This window comes from Tympanuchus pallidicinctus, unplaced genomic scaffold (genome assembly GCF_026119805.1).
Source record: "Tympanuchus pallidicinctus isolate F22 unplaced genomic scaffold, pur_lepc_1.0 scaffold1, whole genome shotgun sequence".
Lineage (NCBI taxonomy): Eukaryota > Metazoa > Chordata > Aves > Galliformes > Phasianidae > Tympanuchus > Tympanuchus pallidicinctus.
The window spans coordinates 20,954,507-20,975,129 of NW_026294618.1; the positions used below are offsets into that span (position 1 = coordinate 20,954,507).

The window sequence follows — 20,623 nt, forward strand, 5'->3', positions numbered from 1 at the left end:
AGAATTAAATATTTTTGATAACCTCCATGTACGTTAAACTTCGATACACAATAAAGTAATTTCATCTCTCTTCCCCAAGGAATTCAGATTATATGACAAGAGCATACATCCAACCCAGAACACAATACAGTCTTTTTTTCAAGTATGCGAAGATATAACAGAAAACAGGGAATTGGCATTTTTCTGGGTTGTTCTTTCTGTTTATATTGAACTGGAGAAAAAAAAAATTGCATTTGATTTCTTTTTTTTTTTTTTTTAAGAACTGAACAATCTGGTACATTGTCATTTCTGAGGAAGGGCACATTATATTCAATAATTTTCTCCCCCTAAATCAAGAAATAGTCCTTTTCTTCCAAATAGAACCCAACGTGTTTACTTATGGCTTGATTCCATTCTAGGTTGTTGGGTTTTTTTGTTTTGTTTTGTTTTTTGGAGCCTTTCAAAAAATATTTCAAGTCCCTTAATGTAATCTAGGAAATTGATATATTATTCAAGCATTGGATAAGTTTTGTTATTTTCTCTCTTCTAAGAGAAGAAGGAATAGTGGACTCAAACTGGCCTGAAGCTGATAAATTAGCTGTCACCTAATAAAACTCTCTAGTTTCAAATGTATCTGACACTGACGCTTTGCAGTTCTGCTCAGAGGACTCGCAGTGATAGATATATTCCACTGTGACAGGCTAACAATGAGGTGTTATGCCAACGCCGCGGAAATAATTTTCCATCATTTCACAACAAATTCTGTAGAAGTAGAATAGTGCGAGACCTTCTGTCAGATTTAGGAGATTTTCTCCCCTAACATGGATTTAGAAAACAGGGATCTGAATATATTTTCAATATACATGGACTATGCAGCTAGTGTTAAACTTTAAAAACTGCAATGTTAGCCTTGGTGGAAAGTACAAGATGTGGCAATTCTCTGACTCTTCCAAAGAATTTGGCAGTGAAGGATTTATATTATAGACCAGTGTCATACTTCTTTCCTTAATTAAAAATGTTTTAACTTTTTTAAAATTATTTTCCAGAAGTCTGAATTCAACCACCTACAACCTCTGAATGCCTTAATAATTTGATACAACCTCTGAATGCCTTACTAATTTTTATTATCTGAATCTATGGAGATTTCCTTTTGCAAGCTTATTTACTGCCTACATCTATGTTATTAACAGAGATGTGCACAGGAGCTAAGCCAAAGAAGTCATATAAAAGTATTAAGTTTTATATTTAAATTTCAGATGAGTAATTAATTTATACAGAATTATACTTTGCTAAAAGCAGGTTGCTGGCTCTTAAGTCTTTGACTTTGAAAATAACAGTATTCAATGTCAATTTAGCCTATGGTATGAACACTCAATATAATCAGTAATGTACTATAATTCTATGAAAATTATTTAATGGCAGTTTCAGCTTCCTAGCTGGATAACAATTCATTTTAACCATCCATAATTCAATCAGATTACATCTTGTTTCACATATTTTAATGGATGCTTACTTCTGGTTATTTTACAAATTACATATGCAAATGATGTATTAAATAATTGATGAAGTACCTTGTTTTGCTTGTAGCTACGAGTGATGCTTTTCTCCGCAAACATACTTAGGCAGTAGTTCTCTTCACAGCAAGATTTTTTGCAGAGTATTTTAAAAGATATTTAAACTCCTGCAGTGATGAAGGCTTGCTTGGAAAGACCAAGTATAATTTATTAAACTGATTTATGAAGTAATTTATACAATCTAGTAGAATAGCATTGTAAAATTTCATTGCATAGGGATACTCCTCTGAAGAGTCTAAGTTCTTTAATACTTGGGCAAGTCTGTATTATTTTATTTAGTGATAGAATGAAGTATATCCATGTAATTATCCTTCTTGTTTTAATAAAGCTTTATAAGACTGTTAGAGGATAACGCTGCAGTGTTGAAGTCAAATTTTATCCTATAATATTCAGTAAAAAGGGAAATAGAATCATTAAGTGCTTCTTATATGTATATTGTAAATGCCATAATGGAATACTATGGGCTATTTATTTATAATCATGTACACCTATACAACAGATATTTTAAACATTAAAGATTTCAGGATTTCTCCCTTTATCTAATGTATACAATTGCCAGTGTTTTAAGTATTACTTCCCTCTTTCTTTATTTTTAATTGAATATTCATTTTAGTATTCTTGTAAAAAGGCCTTTGGAAACAAAATGGGATATTTGCACACATTAGGCCCACAGAATCTTTATTTTTAAGATTCATGTTTCCTAACCTTGTAATTATTACATAAATAAGTTGTAAGCTATCTTTTTTCCTTGTTTGCAGAGAAAAATGCTTTCCTTTTCAACTTGTAGGATTTAAAGGTATGCAAAACGGCTTTAATGATTGAAAGATCTGAAGAGTTCAGAATACTTTGCAGATATTAAGGAAGTTTCACCTGGGCACACAAAAATATTAACATTTTCACGATGTGCAGTCTAATATATTACCTATGCAGGGAGCAACTTCTTTTGAGAACACCAAGAACTCCACACAGAATTCCTATAGAAACTAATAGGAAAGAGACATATTTATCGTAGGGCTTAATAGTCTGGTTTGGTTCCTTCTAAGGAATCTTACTCTCAAGCTTATTTTTTAGAAAACCTTTTCTTGGTGAAGTCTCAGTTTTCTTCACAACAGAAGTAGTATATCTGCCACTAAACAAAGATGCTGAACTGGTGAATGTGCAGGAACAGTCAGAAAAGAGCTACAGATGAGTAGTGTAAGTTTTTACTGTTGTATTGCAGTGTTTTATGCAGAATCTAGAAAACTGAAGTTTTTAAAGGAAAGTACTAGGACAGAAGTAAAGGAAAACAATATTTAGAAAAGGAAATTCAGAGATACACAATTCAGAATTTCTCTTTTTAAAAGGCTCATAGAGATAATACTACAGAATGAAATGTTTACTTCCCTCCAAAATGGTTAGGTAAAGTAAATCTCTTGATATGCTATCCTTTTCTTATTCTTGTTCCATATTTCAGAAGTATGACAAACTGATTAGCCAAGTGTCAGAACTGTGTGAGTAACTCCTCCCTCCTCCACATCAAGGACTCGTTCAGAAAACTTACAAACACTACTGTGTGCCCCAGAATTGAAAGCATTCCTGAAAGCTACTAATTTTGATAATTGCCTTACTTATTTTAGCTGAAAGTGTGACCAATCAAGGAGATTTATTTAATGTTTATTTCTCCAGCACTTTAAAATTAGCTCTGGGCTGATTGTGTATGTGCCTGAGGAATTTTCAGCTGACAAAATCTACATGCTATCAGGATTTTTTTTTTTTTTTTAACTTCAAAAATTTCTCTATTTTATCTTTGCCTATATCTTTTTTAAAATATAGTTTCATGTAATATTTCAAACATTCTCAGTGAAAAACAGACTGTATACAGAAAACTCTTGATCAGACAACATCCAAAACACTGGATATCTCGATATTTTGATATAGAAAACCTACAGCCACTTGTGTAGTCTATTAAGCACCTTGTTCATTATCGGGGATCAATCTCCCAGTGTGAAAATTCTTATAATATGGATAAAGGACTACATAATGTGTTTGATTACTGTTCCTGCTCTCTGCAAAACTTCACTAAGTTCACTAAAAGAATTTGGAATTTTTGGAGGGATTTTTTTCATTACAGGTGTATTTTAAAAATAATAACACAGAATTGTTAAACAGTTTTTCATTCTTTCTGAAATACTTTGAAAGAAAAAGATACTAAAATTAACCTGCAAAATAACACAATTTGGGGAAATAATGAATAAGCTAATTTAAATATTAAACAGAAAAATAATAAATTTATATTGATATCAAGATCAACTTTAAAATTCATTATAGAAAAGTAGTCACAGAATCATAGAATCATAAAAAATCCCAAGTTGAAATGGACCCATAAGAACCAAAAAGTCCAACTCCTGACTCTACACAGGAACACCCAAAAATCAGACCATATGACTGAGAGCGCTGTCCAGATGCTTTCAGTACTCCAACAAGCTCAGAGCTGTGATTCCTTCTCTAAGAAGTCTGTTACCCAAACACTCTTTGGTCATTAGTAATAGTTTTAACTTTTATAAACGTAACTCAAGGATCCCTTCAGAAGTCATCTTGTCACATTTGTTTTTGATTTATTTCTACATATTGATATTTTTGAAGTGTAAAAGATCTTAAATAGATTGTTCCTTACTAAGGAATGAGAACAACCCAGGTGGGAAAATTTTATTTAAGTGCAATTATTTAGTCCAATGCTGTCCTTCTTAACAACATTTTCTTGTATTGACTGAAGAGCAAAACTAATCTTCACTTTGTTTCTATCAGTCATTCCTTCTTTCTCACACAGAATTAGCAATGTAATCCTCTTTTCATATTAATCACTGTAACATCAAAAACATGTGCCATTAATTCATCTTAATGTGCTGCAACTAATCAACACACAGTCTGTGAATTCACTCAAGTTTTGGGTCTATATGGCCAATTTTATTAACTTAAAATAACCCTTTATAAATCTTTGGGATAATTGTTTGGATAAGCTGCAGCTAAGTTTTTAGAGGATGTATTAACCTTATTCATTCAAACACATGCTTTTAAAAATGTTTTAAGTGTACTTTTCTGCTATTCTGAAATATTTTCAAATAATATTCAATATGAACCATTAACATGGCACAACATGAAAAATATTTTTAAATAATCACTCAGATTTCGTTTGTTAACCTTCATTGCTTTCCAAACTGTGAACATTCCCTGCAATGTACTGTGCTCTACAGCTTGAGCCAGTGCCTACTGTAGGAGGCAATGCAACAGTCTACCTTGCATTTTGACAAAGCTAACTCAGGAAATCAGCTATCCCAGGCACTTCTTGTTACATCAGGGGCTACTGGGCCTTTTGTCCAAACCTTTCCTGAGCATTGTTCCTGAGCTGCTACAGGCTGGACAGGGCCAAAGAGTCACAAAGGTACGGGGCTGCAAGTCAGCAGTTACAGCCCCGAGGTCTAAATATTCCGTAAGCTGGTGTCTTGAAGAAAGAAAAACTTGTACTTGCTTTTTGTACATGGAATGATCAACAGAAACTGCAGAAAGATAAACTTCAGGATTGCCTAGAAAATAAACCTTTTCTAAAGACTGTGGCTACCTATGGTTTGTCCTCAAGACCTACTTAAAATCACAGAATAGAAAGGACCTACAAGATCATTTACTCCAACCATCCTCCTATCACCACTGCTATCACAAGCTACTTAACCATATCTTGTAGCTCCTCATCCAGATGCTTCTTGAACATTGCAGGGTCAGCAACTCCACCACCTTCCTGGGCAGGCTATCCCAGTGTCTGACCACTCTCTGACAGAAAAAGTTTTTCCTTACATCTAATCTAACCTCCTCTGGTACAACTTGTGGCCTCAGGTTACCTAGGGTCCTGTTTGTTGCCTGAGAGAAGAGGCCAAACCCCTCCTCATCACAACCTCTCTTCAAGAAGTAGAATGAAATGAGGTCTCCCTTGAGCATCCGCTTCTCCAGACTAAACAATCCCAGCTCCCTCAGCTGCTCCTCCTAAGACTTGTGCTCCCTTCATCAGTTTTGTTGCTTTTCTCTGTACACGTTCCAGGGCCTTGATGTCTTTCCTGTAGCAAAGGGCCCAAAACTGAACACAGTACTCGAGGCATGTTCTCACCAGTGCTGAGTACAGGGGGACTATCATCTCCCTGCTACTGTTGGCCACACCATTTCTAATGCAGGCCAGGATGTTGTTGGCCCTCTTGGCCACTTGGGCACACTGTTGGCTCATGTTCAGCCAAGCATCAACCAACACCTCCAGGTCCCTTTCCTCTTCACAGTCATCCAGCCACTCATCCCCAAGCCTATAATGCTGCATGGGGTTGTTGTGGCCAAAGTGCAGGACCCAACACTTGGCCTTGTTGAACCTCATCCCATTCACCTCAGCCCAGCGATCCAGCTTATCGAGATCCCTCTGAAAGGCCTCCCTACCCTCAGGGAGATCAACACCATCTTCCAACTTGGTGACATCTGCAAACTTACTGAGGGTACACTCAATCCCCTCATCTAGGTCATCAATAAAGATACTAAACAAGATAGGCCCCAGTACCAACCCCTGGGGGACACCACTTGAAACAGGTCACCAGCTGGACTTATCTCCACTTACCACTACCCATTGGGCACAGCCCTCTAGCCAGTTTCTTACCCAAAGGAATGTAGACCTGTCCAGGCCATGGGCAGCCAGTTTCCCCAGAAGAAGCCTGTGAGAGACTATGTCAAAGACTTTGCTGAAGTCATGGTAGACTACATCAACAGCCCCTCCCTCATCTACCAGCCTGGTCACCCAGTCATAGAAGGAGATGAGGTTGGTCAAGCACAACCTACCTTTCATGAACCTGTGCTGGCTAAGCCTGATCCCCTGGGCACCATGCACATGCCGTGCGATCTCACTCAAGATTATTTGCTCCATTACTTTCCCCAGTACCGAGATCAGGCTAACAGGCCTATAGTTCCAAGGATCCTCCTTACGGTCCTTCTTGAAGATGGGAGTCACATCAGCAAGCCTCCAATCCTCTGGAACCTCTCCAGTTAACCAGGAGTGCTGATAGATGGACGAGAGCAGCTTGGCAATCACCCCTGATAGCTCCCTGAGCACCCAAGGGTATAGCCCATCCAGTCCCATGGACTTGTGACAGTCCAGATGGAGGAGGAGCTCTCTGACTGCACCTGAATTGCTGGGGGTATATTCTGAGTTGCATCCCAGACTTCCTGATCAGGGCATAGAATGCCCAGAGGATAACTGGTCTGGCTACTAAAAACGGATGTAAAGAAGGCATTGAGGACCTAAGCCTTCTCCTTGTCCTCAGTGGCCACATTCCCTGCTGCATCAAGTATAGGATGAGAATTATCCTTGGTTCTTCTTTTGCTGTTGATATATTTATAAAAGGATTTTTTATTGTCTTTTACTGCAGTGGCCAATCTGAATTCAAGTTGGGCTTTTGCCTTAGTAACTTCCTCCCTGCATATCTTAGCTACTTCCTTGTAATCTCCCCAGGTAGCCTGTCCCTTCTTCCAGAGGACATAGACTCTCTTTTTCTCCCTGAGTCTAAACAGTAGTTCCTGGCTCATCCACACCGGTTACCTACCCCTATGACTCTCCTTACAGCACTCAGGGACAGCCTGTTCTTGCACCTTTAACATTTCCATCTTGAGGCGCGTCCAGGCTTTACCCTTAAGAAGGAGCCCCTTTCCTCTTCACAGTCATCCAGCCACTCATCCCCAAGCCTATAGCACTGCATGGGGTTGTTGTGGCCAAAGTGTAGGACCCGACGTTTGCCTTGTTGAACCTCATCCCATTCACCTCAGCCCAATGATCCACCTTATCCAGGTCCCTCTGAAGGGCCTCCCTATCCTCAGGCAGACTGACAGTCCTCCCAGTTTGGTGTCATCTGCAAACTTACTGAGAGTACACTCAATCCCCTACTTTATGAAGACTTTTCTTTCTGCATGCATAGGATGCTCCCTGTACAATCCTTCTATTGTAGTGCTAGTGCTCAGATGTCTAGAGGTAATAAATAACCTCTGACAGAGTTGCTGGACAGAAATATTGCCATGAAAACATATTGACACAAGAGCTAACATCAGATTTATATTTTTCATCCAGTCAGTTACAATGTCAGCTACAGTCAGAGTAGTTTTAGGAAAAGTCTGCAATCATTAAGGAGATAGCCTGTGGGGTTATTCTTTGTTAGAATACAAATGAGTGACAAGATGGATCAAGTATTTCCTTAGAGAATATTATCCATATACATAAGAATGATAAGTAAGGAAATAAAAGTGAGTAGACTAAGACTACAACTAAACAGATCAATGGTAAACCAGACGGAAAATAATTTGCTTCCTCTACACAGATTTGTAAACTGGAACTCTCTTATTGCTCCTCTTGAGAGACCAGTTTAGATGACCAAATGAATTGGATTTGGTCAGTGTTTGTGACAGCCTAAGTACTAATGAGAAACAACTGTGAGAAAGAATCTATCAAAGCTGCCCATATACTTTTTACTACATTTACTTTCTTGCAGTTAACTGTTCCAGAAATTTGTCTAGTGTACTTAAGCCCCCAGTGGGCCTGTTCACTTTGGGTGAACTGGGACAATATTTTACTTCAAATATCTTTCCAATTTCTTTGCATAAATTAATCATTATTCAAATACTTCTGCCTCACTTCTTGATATGTTTCCTTATGGTGTAATGAAGGAAAAAAAAAAAAAAAAAAAAAAAAAAAAAGCAAAGCAAAATCCATTTTCTTTTCTTTTCCTAGGGAATGACACATAATGTAATGCTGAAATAAAGCATTCAGGAATCTGGGCAAGTTTGGGATGGAGAGGTGTTAGATGCTTACATCTATCCAGAGAATGTTAAAAGGATTAAAATATTAAAACGGGGAGACAGGTAGTCTTTAATTTACTTTTCTATAAATCTGCTCATTAGAATCAAATGAAATATCCATTGTTAAATAGGAATTCATAGTTGAATTCCTAATTACCTTTTCCATCTACATGATTTTTAATAAGAAAAATAGTTAAAAACTAAGGGCTTGAATCATATGGAGCACAAAAAATATATCTGAATCCAACTATTTGTATTTTAATTTAATCATTTTTGTTTGTTTTATGTTGTAAGAATCCTTCTTTGTTTTTTTGGCTCAAAGCTTGCTTCCTTAGGTATTTTGTTGAGGATGCAAGTGATGGATGTTGTGTGGCAATCAACATCGCTGTGTGGACAATTTTACATCTTTGGAGCTGTTTGCCTTCGGAAGATAGTGCTCAGGACTGTTTACTGGTGGAATACCTAGCCTGTGACCAAATAACTCCTGTTTGCTATGGGAGGCTGGGAGGTGATACCATTGTATCCTGCGAAGGCAAGATACAAGTTGGTGCCTTCCTGCTTCCTCTTATCTGCTGGCAAGGCCAGAAAGATAAGAACAAAGGAAGTTTCCGCTGAGATCTCAGAGCCAGAAGCTGTCACTCAAAGGAGAGCTGACTCGACCACTTTGGATTTGAGCTGTCACTCCAAAGACAGCTGACTCAACCACTTTGAAACTATTGAAAAAGAGCCATCATCATCATGGTCGTGCAACGTCGTCATCATGCATCGTCGTTGTCAACAGAACAACTCTGCCTGACGACCCGCTGCTACTGAAGATCAAAGACTGAACTACGAACCACGCTGGATCCATGGTGGTGACTATCTCCCTCTTGCTTCCTATAAAGACTCCTTGCTCCTTCTCTTCTATCTTTTCTATCACCCTCCTTCCCTTCCCCATTACCCTAATCATAATAGTGTCCGTCCTCCCCTTCCCCATTTCCCGTGATTAAGATTTGTAATAAACTGGTTGGACCAACATTTGAACCGTTGCTTCTTAATCTCACGCTGGGTATTTAGATAATAAAAGAACCTCCTCTCCCTCCTATAAATTGGAGCGAGACATATGTACATGAAACTAATAGTAAACTGACACTCATGTAGAAAAGTCAGACATGATATAAAGCTTCAGAAATCAAAACACAAAGAAATAAAAACAAAGGACATTACAGTTGAAGTCAAGAGCAAACTGCCTTATAACATTTTTTCCACAGCCTTACTTCCAGTTCCAATAATTAAACGGTGTCTGACAGCATGTATTGTGAGTGTAAGCAGAGATCATACAGCTCCTGAAAATGACTTATAAATAATGAAATCATCACTCAGATACAAACACCAAAGAGAAATAATAACTTTTTCTGCTACACCTTGCACAGAAAGTTCCTTTGGAATGCCACACCATCAATGTGCAATATTTAAAGCAGAAAAATATCATGCCTCTTTTGTTCCCTTGAGCATACCAATACACTCATTTTGCATTAAATAGTGCACTTCAGAAACACAGAGACCAAATTGTATCCCCTAGACATTACCCTTCAAGACACTCATTCTCTCTGTTCTTGCAGAATCTCATTGCAGCATGCAATGAGGCAAATATTGCCTGAGTTTCACTCCATTGAGCACAATGTTATTACAAAAAGAATCAACTTATTCAAATATGTTTTAGTCATTATACAAGCACTTATTAATTAGTTTTGGGTGCTTACCCTCTGGCTTTTTTTAGGCAAAGGGACTCTCTGCTTTCCAAAATATAAAAAATATATCTTTTTTTTTCTTCCTTTCTTGTTTCAAGACTGTCCTGATTAATGGAGAAATAGCTCTCAAGACTCTTGTCAGAATGTCAGTCATTCAGGGAAAATACAACATATATACAAAAATAGCCTCACTATCTTACTGATAACTTTTTGTTTTTATCCTCACACTACATATGGGGAAAGTGGTTCAGAAATGTACTAAATAGATGTCATTCCAGAGTGCAACTAAGCATACACTGAAGGGAAGGTGATGCTGTGATTTCCATCCCCTTGAGAAGCTAAGAATTGCAGCAGTTCTTAAACACTGCTGTGCTGCATCACAGGACTATCAAGAGACAGTCACTAGGGCATACAGTGTGATAAGGAAGGGGAAGAATTAGATCTGTGACACTAACTGAGGAGAAGAAAGTTATGTGCAATCCTCAATCTATAAAATGCTATGGTGATTTCATGGCCTCACTGTACTGATCTAACAAAGTCAGTATGACACTGTTCTTCCTGGACAGCTAATTTGTCTTCTGAATCTCTAAATTCTAAATATTCCAAAACATAAAAAGGATTTTTTTTTTTTACATATTCTTTTTATTTTTTTCTGGCATTACAATGTGATATTCTGCATTCTACATCCTTTGTATTATCAGCAGATTCAATAAATTCAATGACATTTGATAACTAAACAACCATTTTATGACTACAGCTTCTCAATGTTTCTCTTTCTGTATATTCATTAGAGCTCCAAAAATATATGTTCAGACTAAAGATAATGGTAGAAACAACTTACAGACAGAATTTTTGTGATTACTGTCTTTGCTGGGCAACATCTTGACTCCTCTTGATTTCAGTTCAATTGCTTTTTTCACTGACAAAACAAACAATGAGAAAGAAAATAATATATTATTAAATCTTGTAGAAAGGAAATGCGAGAGTCAAATCAGATATTACAATAACAAAAATGCAATCCATAAAACAGATTGAAATAACTGTACTTTCTTTGATAATCCAAATGCACTTTTACAAAAATATAAATATTAATTATATTTTGCAATATTTTGTTTTTAAGAGACATTATCAGGTTTTACAATATTTTGCATTCGAGTGCTCTTAGGATCAAAGAGAAGAAAAATCTGTCCTACTTACATTTATGAAATAGCAATGTTTGCCACTGCACATGGCAAATCTTTAACATTTTTAAAATGTATTTGGAATGTACAGTACATTATATGCAGATATCCAAAGACCACTAGCTATCATTAAGAAAGTCACGTAATTATTTTCATCTGATTCATTCTTCAGCAGTAAATGTATTTTTAATTCTGTCTCCTGAAATGGTTGAAGTTACACAATTACAGTATTTGCAGTTTGGCTCAACTAAACACTTCTGAATCTACAGGAAAATTTAAAATAAATTAGAAAAAGAGCTCTCAAGGAGTCAAGTTTTGAGAGAAAGGACAGATGCATTACAGTTTTTAACTGTTTTCTCTATTTAGACAGCTGAATGGATGATAAACTCCCCAGTTATCCCTAATAGGATGGTAGGACATGATAGGAAGGATCAGAAGCAGAGGAGGAGGAGGAAGAGATGAAATTTGTGCAGCTACATGCCAAGGAAAAGTGTGAGACTGAATCTGAATTCATATGCTAGGGAAGAGAGCACATTCACAGGAAAATCATTAGTTCTGAGGCAATTGCAAATAAAATCAGATACATAGAAAAGAAATATGCACCAGTCCTGGAAAATTCAAAGCAAAGTAGATAGTGACTGACTTTCAGTGTGTATAAGCCTCTAAAGGTAACATCACAATGCATGCCTGTCAGTTACAAAAAAAATAACAAGTAGTCCTTTCCCAATTCATATTAGATAGCTTCTAGAATTGGCAGTAGTTTATGATCTTAGAATTCACACATTTATCCTAGATACAAATATAAACAAAAATAAACTGAAACATTTCAAAAATGGGATTTGTACTTTGTAGCATAGAGATACAAAATAACTATAAAAATTAATACAACAAATTATGTTATACTTTTTTTATCTATGTAGGGGACAAAATTTATATTTGCTACAGCATGTATTAATCTGTATGCAAATATTTCTGGAACGTTATATAACAGGAGAAGTCTTCATATATCACATCAGAAGTGTGATTATTTTGTGGGGTTTTGTGTGCTGTTTTTTTTTATTATTATTTTGTTTTGTTTTTCTGTACTGTATTTTGGCAGCTTGTGCAATCTCAGAGTTCACTAGGCTTTTGTTAAGTCCCGAAACTGAGCAAACAATGCAGAACATATTTTCTGTGCTATGTACATCGCAAAATGTTACACAATGCAGAAATTTCCAAGTCTAATTCTGAAAAACAGATGTTGAAATTATGAAAATTGATAGAAAGACAACTGTAGCAACATGGGATAAAATGGATTTGATAGAAGCATGCTCTTTTTTTTTAAGACACATTATACTGAGATATTTATACACGCAGTAAAGCTGATATGCCCAAGAGCTTCTGGAAGCGTATGGTTTTCTTTCTAGAATTTACTAGGATTATTTTCTAGAATTTAGATGCTAAAATTTCCCTCAGGACCTGCTTTATGTTCTGTTCTCTTAGGTTGCAAAACCAGACTGTTTAATTTTTTCCATGTTTAACTGTTTCAACATAATAGCTGGGAACTTGTCTGGAGTTATGGTCACATTTTATTACTATCTGTCTCATGTAAAACACAAGAGCTATTCTTTGAGAATTAAAAATCCAAATTGCTTAAGTCCATGTATGACTAGTAAAACCACTGACTCATTAGACAGCAGACATAGAAAAAGCACCCTATTCTCCACTTTCTCTTTGTTCTGTGACCCTACTTTAGGATGAAAGGGCCAACACTCATTCTGTTTCATATGGAAGTTCTGTCTTGATGGCATTATTTAAACATACTTGAAATATGCTTCCCAGGGATGGGGATAAATGATATCCATTGGCTTTAGTTTGAAATACAGCAGACAGATGGCTAAATTAAAACAAGAGGAGTTGTGACTTAAGAAAACTTTTTCACTATTAGGACAGTTGAGCATTAAAACAAGTTCTGCACTTTCCACTCCTGGGGATTTTTCATATCAATAAAAAGGCATTCCATATTTCTGAAAGAACATTAGATAAGGGATTTACAATACTTAAGATCAGTGATCTAAAATGTATGCTTTATGAAAAGAAATAGCTACCTCAAGGGGGGAATTCATCTCCTTATAAGACAGGAAGACAGGCACAATGAATCATCCCCTGAAGATGCCTTTTCATCTCCATGAAATGTAACAGAAACATATACCACTTATTCAAGCTAGATCCCTCTATTGTAGACAGTAATATTAGATGACAAGCTTTTATATCTGGAGGACTTAAACAGAAAAATGTATCTGTCAGATGCAGGAATCCAGAAGGTTAAATGAGATAGCTCGAGACATAAATACTATACTTCTTGTGTTTGTTTTTGCACGTGGACTTTGAATAATATATTTTTTAATAGAATTAAGGTAATATAATATGTAAAATATACACTCATCAATCACTGAAAAGAGAAATTGAGATTTGAGGGAAGCTCAATCTTCCATAACATTGAAGCAACACTCTCAATTGCATTTTTTGTAACCATTTAAATCCAATTTCAGTATCATTTCTGAAATATTTCTTTTCTACTTCCTGATTGCTTTTTGTTTAAAAAGGTTTTCCTGATTTTGAATATAATTTGCTACTTATTAGCACTAAAAGAGGAACAGGTTTAAGTTAATGTCAAATATGAAGCCCTCAAATGATTACTTTTTATAAATTTGCATAGCTTTCTGCAGTCATCTCTTAAACATTCAGTTAAATTAACTGAGTTAACTCAGCTCACCTTTTTGTTTGAATTCAAGACTCCCTAGAAGATGGTAAAACCCATTTAAAGAAGATAGCAGAACTCAACATGAAGCTGAAGACAGTCTTCTCAGACTACTGTAATTTACTTGTGATATTCCTTGTGCTAATATGCCATAGCTATATTAGACATGAAAATATATGTCCAATATTCTTTGAATGGATTGTGAAGGTTAAAAGTAAATTGTAGAAGTTGTAAATCTCTTTTTAAACCTATATGATTATTATGAAACTCTTAGTTTCTAATACATTTGAACCTGCATGAAGAAAATACATTTTTCTCTAAGCACAATTACCTTGCTGAACACATTATGACAATATAGTAGAAACACATTATAAGGAAGAATGAACCAGTGAGAAAAATTTAAACTTCATCTACAATAAGGAGAGAAATAATTGAGGTACAAAAATAAAACTAGCTATGGGACATTAGATGGACAGTCCTTACGCATTTTGAGGATATAAGAAAATGGTTACGTCCAGTGAAAGAAATTTCTGTACATATTTATATGGTTAGAGCATAGAGCATGTACTGCATACATATTTGTTGTTTATGAAAAGTACTTCCACAAAACTAAAATGCAAATATTCACAAATTTATGTTAAAATAATTGAGTAAAAGGGTTTTTATACATTTGAGACCTGCTGTTATTCTGCCACTGAAATGAGTGAACACTGACTCATTCCAAGTTATGTATAGTTAAGCTTTTTCTGTGGCTCAAAGAACTGGAAAGATAAAAATATTTTAAAAGTTATATGCTTCTAGCGTGAATTTCTAGATAGAATGCACTTTAAGTACACCAAAATAAATGACCCTTGAATTTGTTATTCTTGACACTGAAAATGTCACTGATTGTAAGTCATTGGTTGTACTAGCTTTACTTTCTAGAGCCATAAGGCACTTCAGAACACTATGATTTCTCTAGATTTCTACATCTTTATAAGTGAGCGAGAAATTATTCTTCATTTTGTTCTGCTTACATTCCTCTCCAAGAGTGACTAATGCACAAAGCAATTGCTCTACTGCTGTTACTTTTGTGGAAGCATATTATACACAGCAGCTCATTACAGCAAGGATGGTTTCCTACAATTCATACAACAACTGCTTTTAAATATTGTGGTTTGTTTTCTTTTTTTCCCCAATGTTTTGTTTCCTAGGATGGTTATTTGTAAAATGCCCTTCCAATCTCAGGTACACTCCAAATTGCTCTATAATTTGTTCAAGAACATTAAATCTGATTGCTTGATTATTTATTATAGCTTTAAACAGTGTGGGTTTTTTTAACAATTACATATGAATAAATAAAAGCACGTGCAGTCAGTCTTTCAAGTATGCTCTGCACATGTGCATTTTCTAATATATATACACTTATCTACATATTTTTCACACATGCAAATAACTATACAAAGTGCAAAGTTATAGAGAATTAGGCTATGGGTATGTAAGCAGTTCTAGAAGCGCTCCAAGTGAATTTTTTACTTTGGGAGAATTAATATATTTTCAAGAGTGATATCAATAATTTATACCTTAATCTCTAATGACACTTTCCTTTTAATTCTTTCCAAATCTACCAAAACTTGAAAACAGTGATAACCTATCTGAAACACACACAAAGCCTATGTTGAAGATTCAATGGATTTACATTTATTTGCAATTGGAAGGTGCTTTTGAATGGAACTTGTAATCTAACAAAAATACTTTAAAATATGCAAGTACAATTTCAAGGGAATAAATTTAATTTTCTATATTTTTTATTAACGAATGACTTATTTCTGTGGTTTATTATGGTCTTGCATTCTATGGAGTAATTCAATCTTATCTGATACTGTATTTGAAAATACATTGAGAGAGGCCCTACAGTACTTGCAGCACACATTCTCTGAGATGTAGGAAATCATTTCAGCTTTCTCAGAGAAAGCTGCCTGCTGGGACTACAAGGAAAAGTTTATCATATGTTTTTATATGGTACAAATGTGTGCTAAGCCACAGAAAATTATAAGTAAAAATTAAAAGAAATAATAAAATACATAATCCATTAAAAAAATACAGTGGATATTTACATGTAATTTCTACATATCCATAATTAAATATTTAATGGTAAAGCCAACTAGAAAATAAACTTCAATTAATCAAAGACATCTCTCTAATAAAACATTCCTCTCAAAACTGGATAAATCAAGAAATAGCATCAAAGCAAGTAAACTCAAAAGAGCTTTGAGTACAAATGATATTTTGAAACAAAATATTCCGAGCAAATATTGTCATTTCCATTGTGTTCCCAACAGAATTTAGAGCAGTTTCCAAGTGATTTCAGACCCTCTTCAAGATCTGTATGCAAAAAGAAGCTTCTGAAGTTTAACAGCCGCTGCTGCTGAATCAAAGAATTCAAGACAAGCAACTCCTATTGGAAGCACCCATGGGCTGTATCACCAGTACGACTCAGTTTGGCAACTTCCTTGAAGCACTGTTTTCTTTTTCTGATAGTAATTAACTGGTAATTATTTATGCAAATAATATGAAGCTAGGAAGCAGTCATCTTCCAAACCCAACTTCTTCCACTGTTAAGCTCTTTTTTTTTTTTTTATAGTTCTAGGTTGTAGTACCTTTTTTGTTTGTTTGTTTGTTTGTTTGTTTGTTTGTTTTTTTAATTGGATACCTTGTCTCTGACACACAAGGTTTTGGAAAGAATTTTCTAGGAAAGGCAAGATGAAAATTTGTAAGAAAACAAATATGAAAAAATGAACTGGAAGTGAAGATGATATAAAACATAGATGTCTATCTGCAGGGCATAACTGAGGAATAATTTCACCCAGAGATGGTTTTGATGAGCTGTGATCTACTTTAAGCATTAAAAAAAAAAAAAAAAAAAAAATGAAGAGGAAAATGCATTTTCTCAGATTGTGGAGGGTGTTACTATGATTTTGAGAATATGAAACTGATTGATTACTATATTTTACCGCATGAGAGAAAAAAGATATATAGAGTGCAGTACACAGGTCACATCAAAGTCAAATGAAATTCTAGAAGCATGCAGTCAGCTAACATAATATTGTGCTTGATTCAATTTACCTCCATTGAGATCTACTACAGCTATAGCCTGAGAATATGTAGGGTACTGTAGGGTTGGATTCTGCAACCAAAAAAATGTAATGTTTGCTGCTTGTTCTTAGCACATTCTTTGTAATAGTCTTTGAATGCATCTTTGATGAAACACTGTTTTTCTCCAGTTACCCAAATACTTGTTTATATTGCCGGGTTTTCCTCCTGTATGAGATGACCTGCAAGGCCTCAAAAGTTGGCTCTCAGACCTAAAATATTCTGACATCATTTACTAGCACTTACTCAAGCTGCTTCTGTTGCTGCTCTGCTGAGTTCAGGTCTTGGCAACCTTTCACTGCAGTGGAAGTGCAGTTCTTCAAAGGTGAACAGCTCCTAATGATCACTAGGTGAAGCTTTTCCTTACTATCAACAAGCCCACTAACACTATACAGAATGTATCTAAATAGTTCTCTGTGTTCAGGGAAGCTAGGATTCATTTTAAGTAAGAAATCTCATATGAATAAACAGAAATTGAGACTTACAAGCACCTGCCCCAGGTAACACTTAAGACCTCCAAAATAACGGAAATAACATTCATAGGGTTTTTCCTAGAGAGAATTAGCAAATTTACCTCAGTACAGTGCATATTTCAAGATTTTTGAATTTGATTTCTTTTCAACTTTATTTTTCTGATTTTCTTAAAGATGAATATACCTTCTTCTGAAACACAGCACCATCTTAATTCAGGTTGGACTGCAGATTCTTATCAAGTGCTCTGTTTGCCCTGTTCTAGTGCCTTATTCTTTCTGGATTCTCCTCTAAACCTGTGATTACAGGATACTACAATTTTTTAGCTTGGAGGAAATGATCTGTAATTCACACTGTTGGCAGTTTCGGTATTCTCTCTCCAGTCTGCTTATAGATCAAGTATTTCTTTATCACTCAAAGTCTTGTGTGACATGTAAATTGATTGTGAACTATCTCTAGAATTTATTCTGCTTCATTATTGTCTGTCACACCATGAGTTCTTTCTGAAAATTCAGTATTTATGAGAATGAGGAGGAAAAAAAAGAGCCATAGTCAGTCCTCCCATTCACACTGCATTGATTTAGCTTTATTTTTTAGAGACTATGGTGTGGTGTTTTCTTTTTGTTTGTTTGTTTGTTTTATGTATTTTTACCAGGCTTTTCTCCTTACAGTAGCATCACACAACTCTTCAAGTCAGGGGAAAAAAATCTGTTGAGTCTTGTTATGAGAAGCCAAATCAACATTCTCAATTCTTTAGAGCAAGTCTTTGTCGATTTACCAGTGTGACAGAGCAAGCTTTGAAAAGTTTGTTTTCTTCTTTAATTAACATACAGCATATATTCTTCCTTACCATTTTACAAGCACAGCTGTAAAATGCTAAAGCTTCTTCTCTTTACAGATAAGCATTTCTTCTTGTCAAATATCTCTTCATTCCATATATCAACAGAAGCATTCCAAAAGCGAGTAATGTCACAGATTTTATTTGTGTTATTTCAGCAATGACTGATAGTGCCATTCAAATGACTTTAGCTATAAGTCATTACTCAGTGACTTCTTTGCCTTAATCTCCACTGGAAGGGCTTTTGCTGTACTGCCCAAGCAGCAGAAAGCAAAGACAAGAACTGTCCGCTGTAAGTTTAAGACAATCTAAAGAAGTTCATCGAACCCAACAAGATCCATCCACAGTTTTGGGATAGAGTTCTGAGGAAAGGATAGATGTAGCTGGTCTGCAAGAGCAAGGTCCTGCACCTGGGCTGGGGCAATCCCAAGCACAAATGCAGGGTGGGCAAAAGAGAGCAGCCCTGAGGAGTAGGATTTGGAGGTGCTGGTTGATGAAAGACTCAACATGAACCATTAATGTGCACTTGCCCAGAAGACCAACCATATCCTGGGCTGCACCAAGAGAAGAATGACCAGCAGATCAAGGGAGACGATTCTATCCCTCTACTCTGCTCTCATGAGACCCCACCTGGAGTACTGCGTTCAGTTCTGAGGCCCTCAAAACAAGGACATTAAGCTGTAGGAGCAGGTTGAAAGGAAGGTCATGAAGATGATCAGAGAGCCTCCACTACAAGAACAGGCTGAGAGAGCTGGAAAAGAGAAGGCTCCAGGGGGACCTTCTAGCAGCATCCCAGTATCTGAAAGGGGCATACAGCAAAGCTGGGTAGGGACTTTTTATAACGTGTGAATCAACAGGATAAGGGGAAATGGCATTAAACTGGAAGAGGGGAGATTTAGACTATATATTCACAATAAATTATTTACTGTGAGGATAGTGAGACAATGGAACACGTTGCCCAGAGGGGTTGTGGATGCTCCCACCCTGGAGGCTTTCAAGGCCAGGGTAGATGAGGCTTTGAGAAACCTGGTCTAGTGAGAGGTATCCCTGCTTATAGCAAGGGGGCAGTGTTATGTTGTAGTTTTTAGATGATGTTAAAGATCCCTTCCCACACAAACCATTCAATGATTCTACAACTGAATTGCACACTTTTCACTGCTTTTTTTTTTTTTTTTTTTTTTTTTTTTTGCCAATACATTTTTTATGTGCAGCATTTGTTTTTTTGGGAAAACTGGATTTGGTGCTCTGTTATATCCATTACACTTCCACATGCCTCCTCAAAGAATATGAAATACTCTTCAGCAATCACCTTGAAAACAGAACAATTTTTCACATAAGTACTTGTAAGTTTATGTAAGGAATTCTATAATAAGTTCTTCAATAAAAACAAGGAGGATCCTTGCAAGCTTTGCTCCTCAGCTATCTACTTCCCGACTTTGCCCATGCATCCTGTTTTTCCAATGGATCTCTCATTTAAACTGACTCACTGGAATAATCCAAACCTAGTTTTTATCTAATACGCTATCCTGCTGTTTTTCTCACTAACAGCTTTCAAAATCTTCCCCTACTAATCAGTATTACAATTCCAGAGAGCTTCACAGCAGGCATAGATGTTTCTCCTCTATGGCTACCTGTAAAAGCTGTAGGCTCATGATCAGCTGGTTTCCTTGTTCCATCAATCCAGCAAAGTGCTGCCTGTCATTACCAAACCTTCCACATGCTCTTTGCGCTGGAAATCTCTGCATGCACTTTTAGCGAACAAATGATACACACCCAAGAAAAATTGGTGTCACAATAGATTTTTACACGGATCTTTCTCACTCTATGTGTATAAGGTGACACAGACTCTGCAAATTTAAAAAAAAGCACAGCCATTTGTTTTCCATTAACCTTCTGTATGTCACTTGGCTGGCCACTTGCTTTGACAGACTGTTTTATCTCTGCTGTGCTATCAGTATAAAACATATCATAATAAAACAAGTTCAGCAAGCATCAAGCATTCAGTGCCTGCAGGTGTCCTCCACAGTTCTGGAAAACAGTATCAATACAATCTGCACAATGAACATATACTATCACTGAACAGTAGTGCGCAGTTTCTAAAAAATGAAATCACATAATAAGATCCTTGTTTGAAT

At 36.0% G+C, this 20,623-nt stretch overlaps 2 protein-coding genes across 2 annotated transcripts in view; one reads left to right on the top strand and one right to left on the bottom strand.

The window, feature by feature from the left end:
- The window catches only part of CSMD1 (CUB and Sushi multiple domains 1), a 984,784-nt gene that overhangs the window by 322,493 nt on the left and 641,668 nt on the right, over nucleotides 1–20,623 (bottom strand). The window contains exon 7 of the mRNA XM_052696996.1: nucleotides 10,968–11,045. Within this exon, the coding sequence (XP_052552956.1) occupies nucleotides 10,968–11,045 (78 nt within the window). The remainder of the gene's footprint in view (nucleotides 1–10,967; nucleotides 11,046–20,623) is intronic.
- LOC128087832 (uncharacterized) overlaps nucleotides 1–20,623 on the top strand; it is a 303,478-nt gene that overhangs the window by 130,269 nt on the left and 152,586 nt on the right. The window lies entirely within an intron of this gene.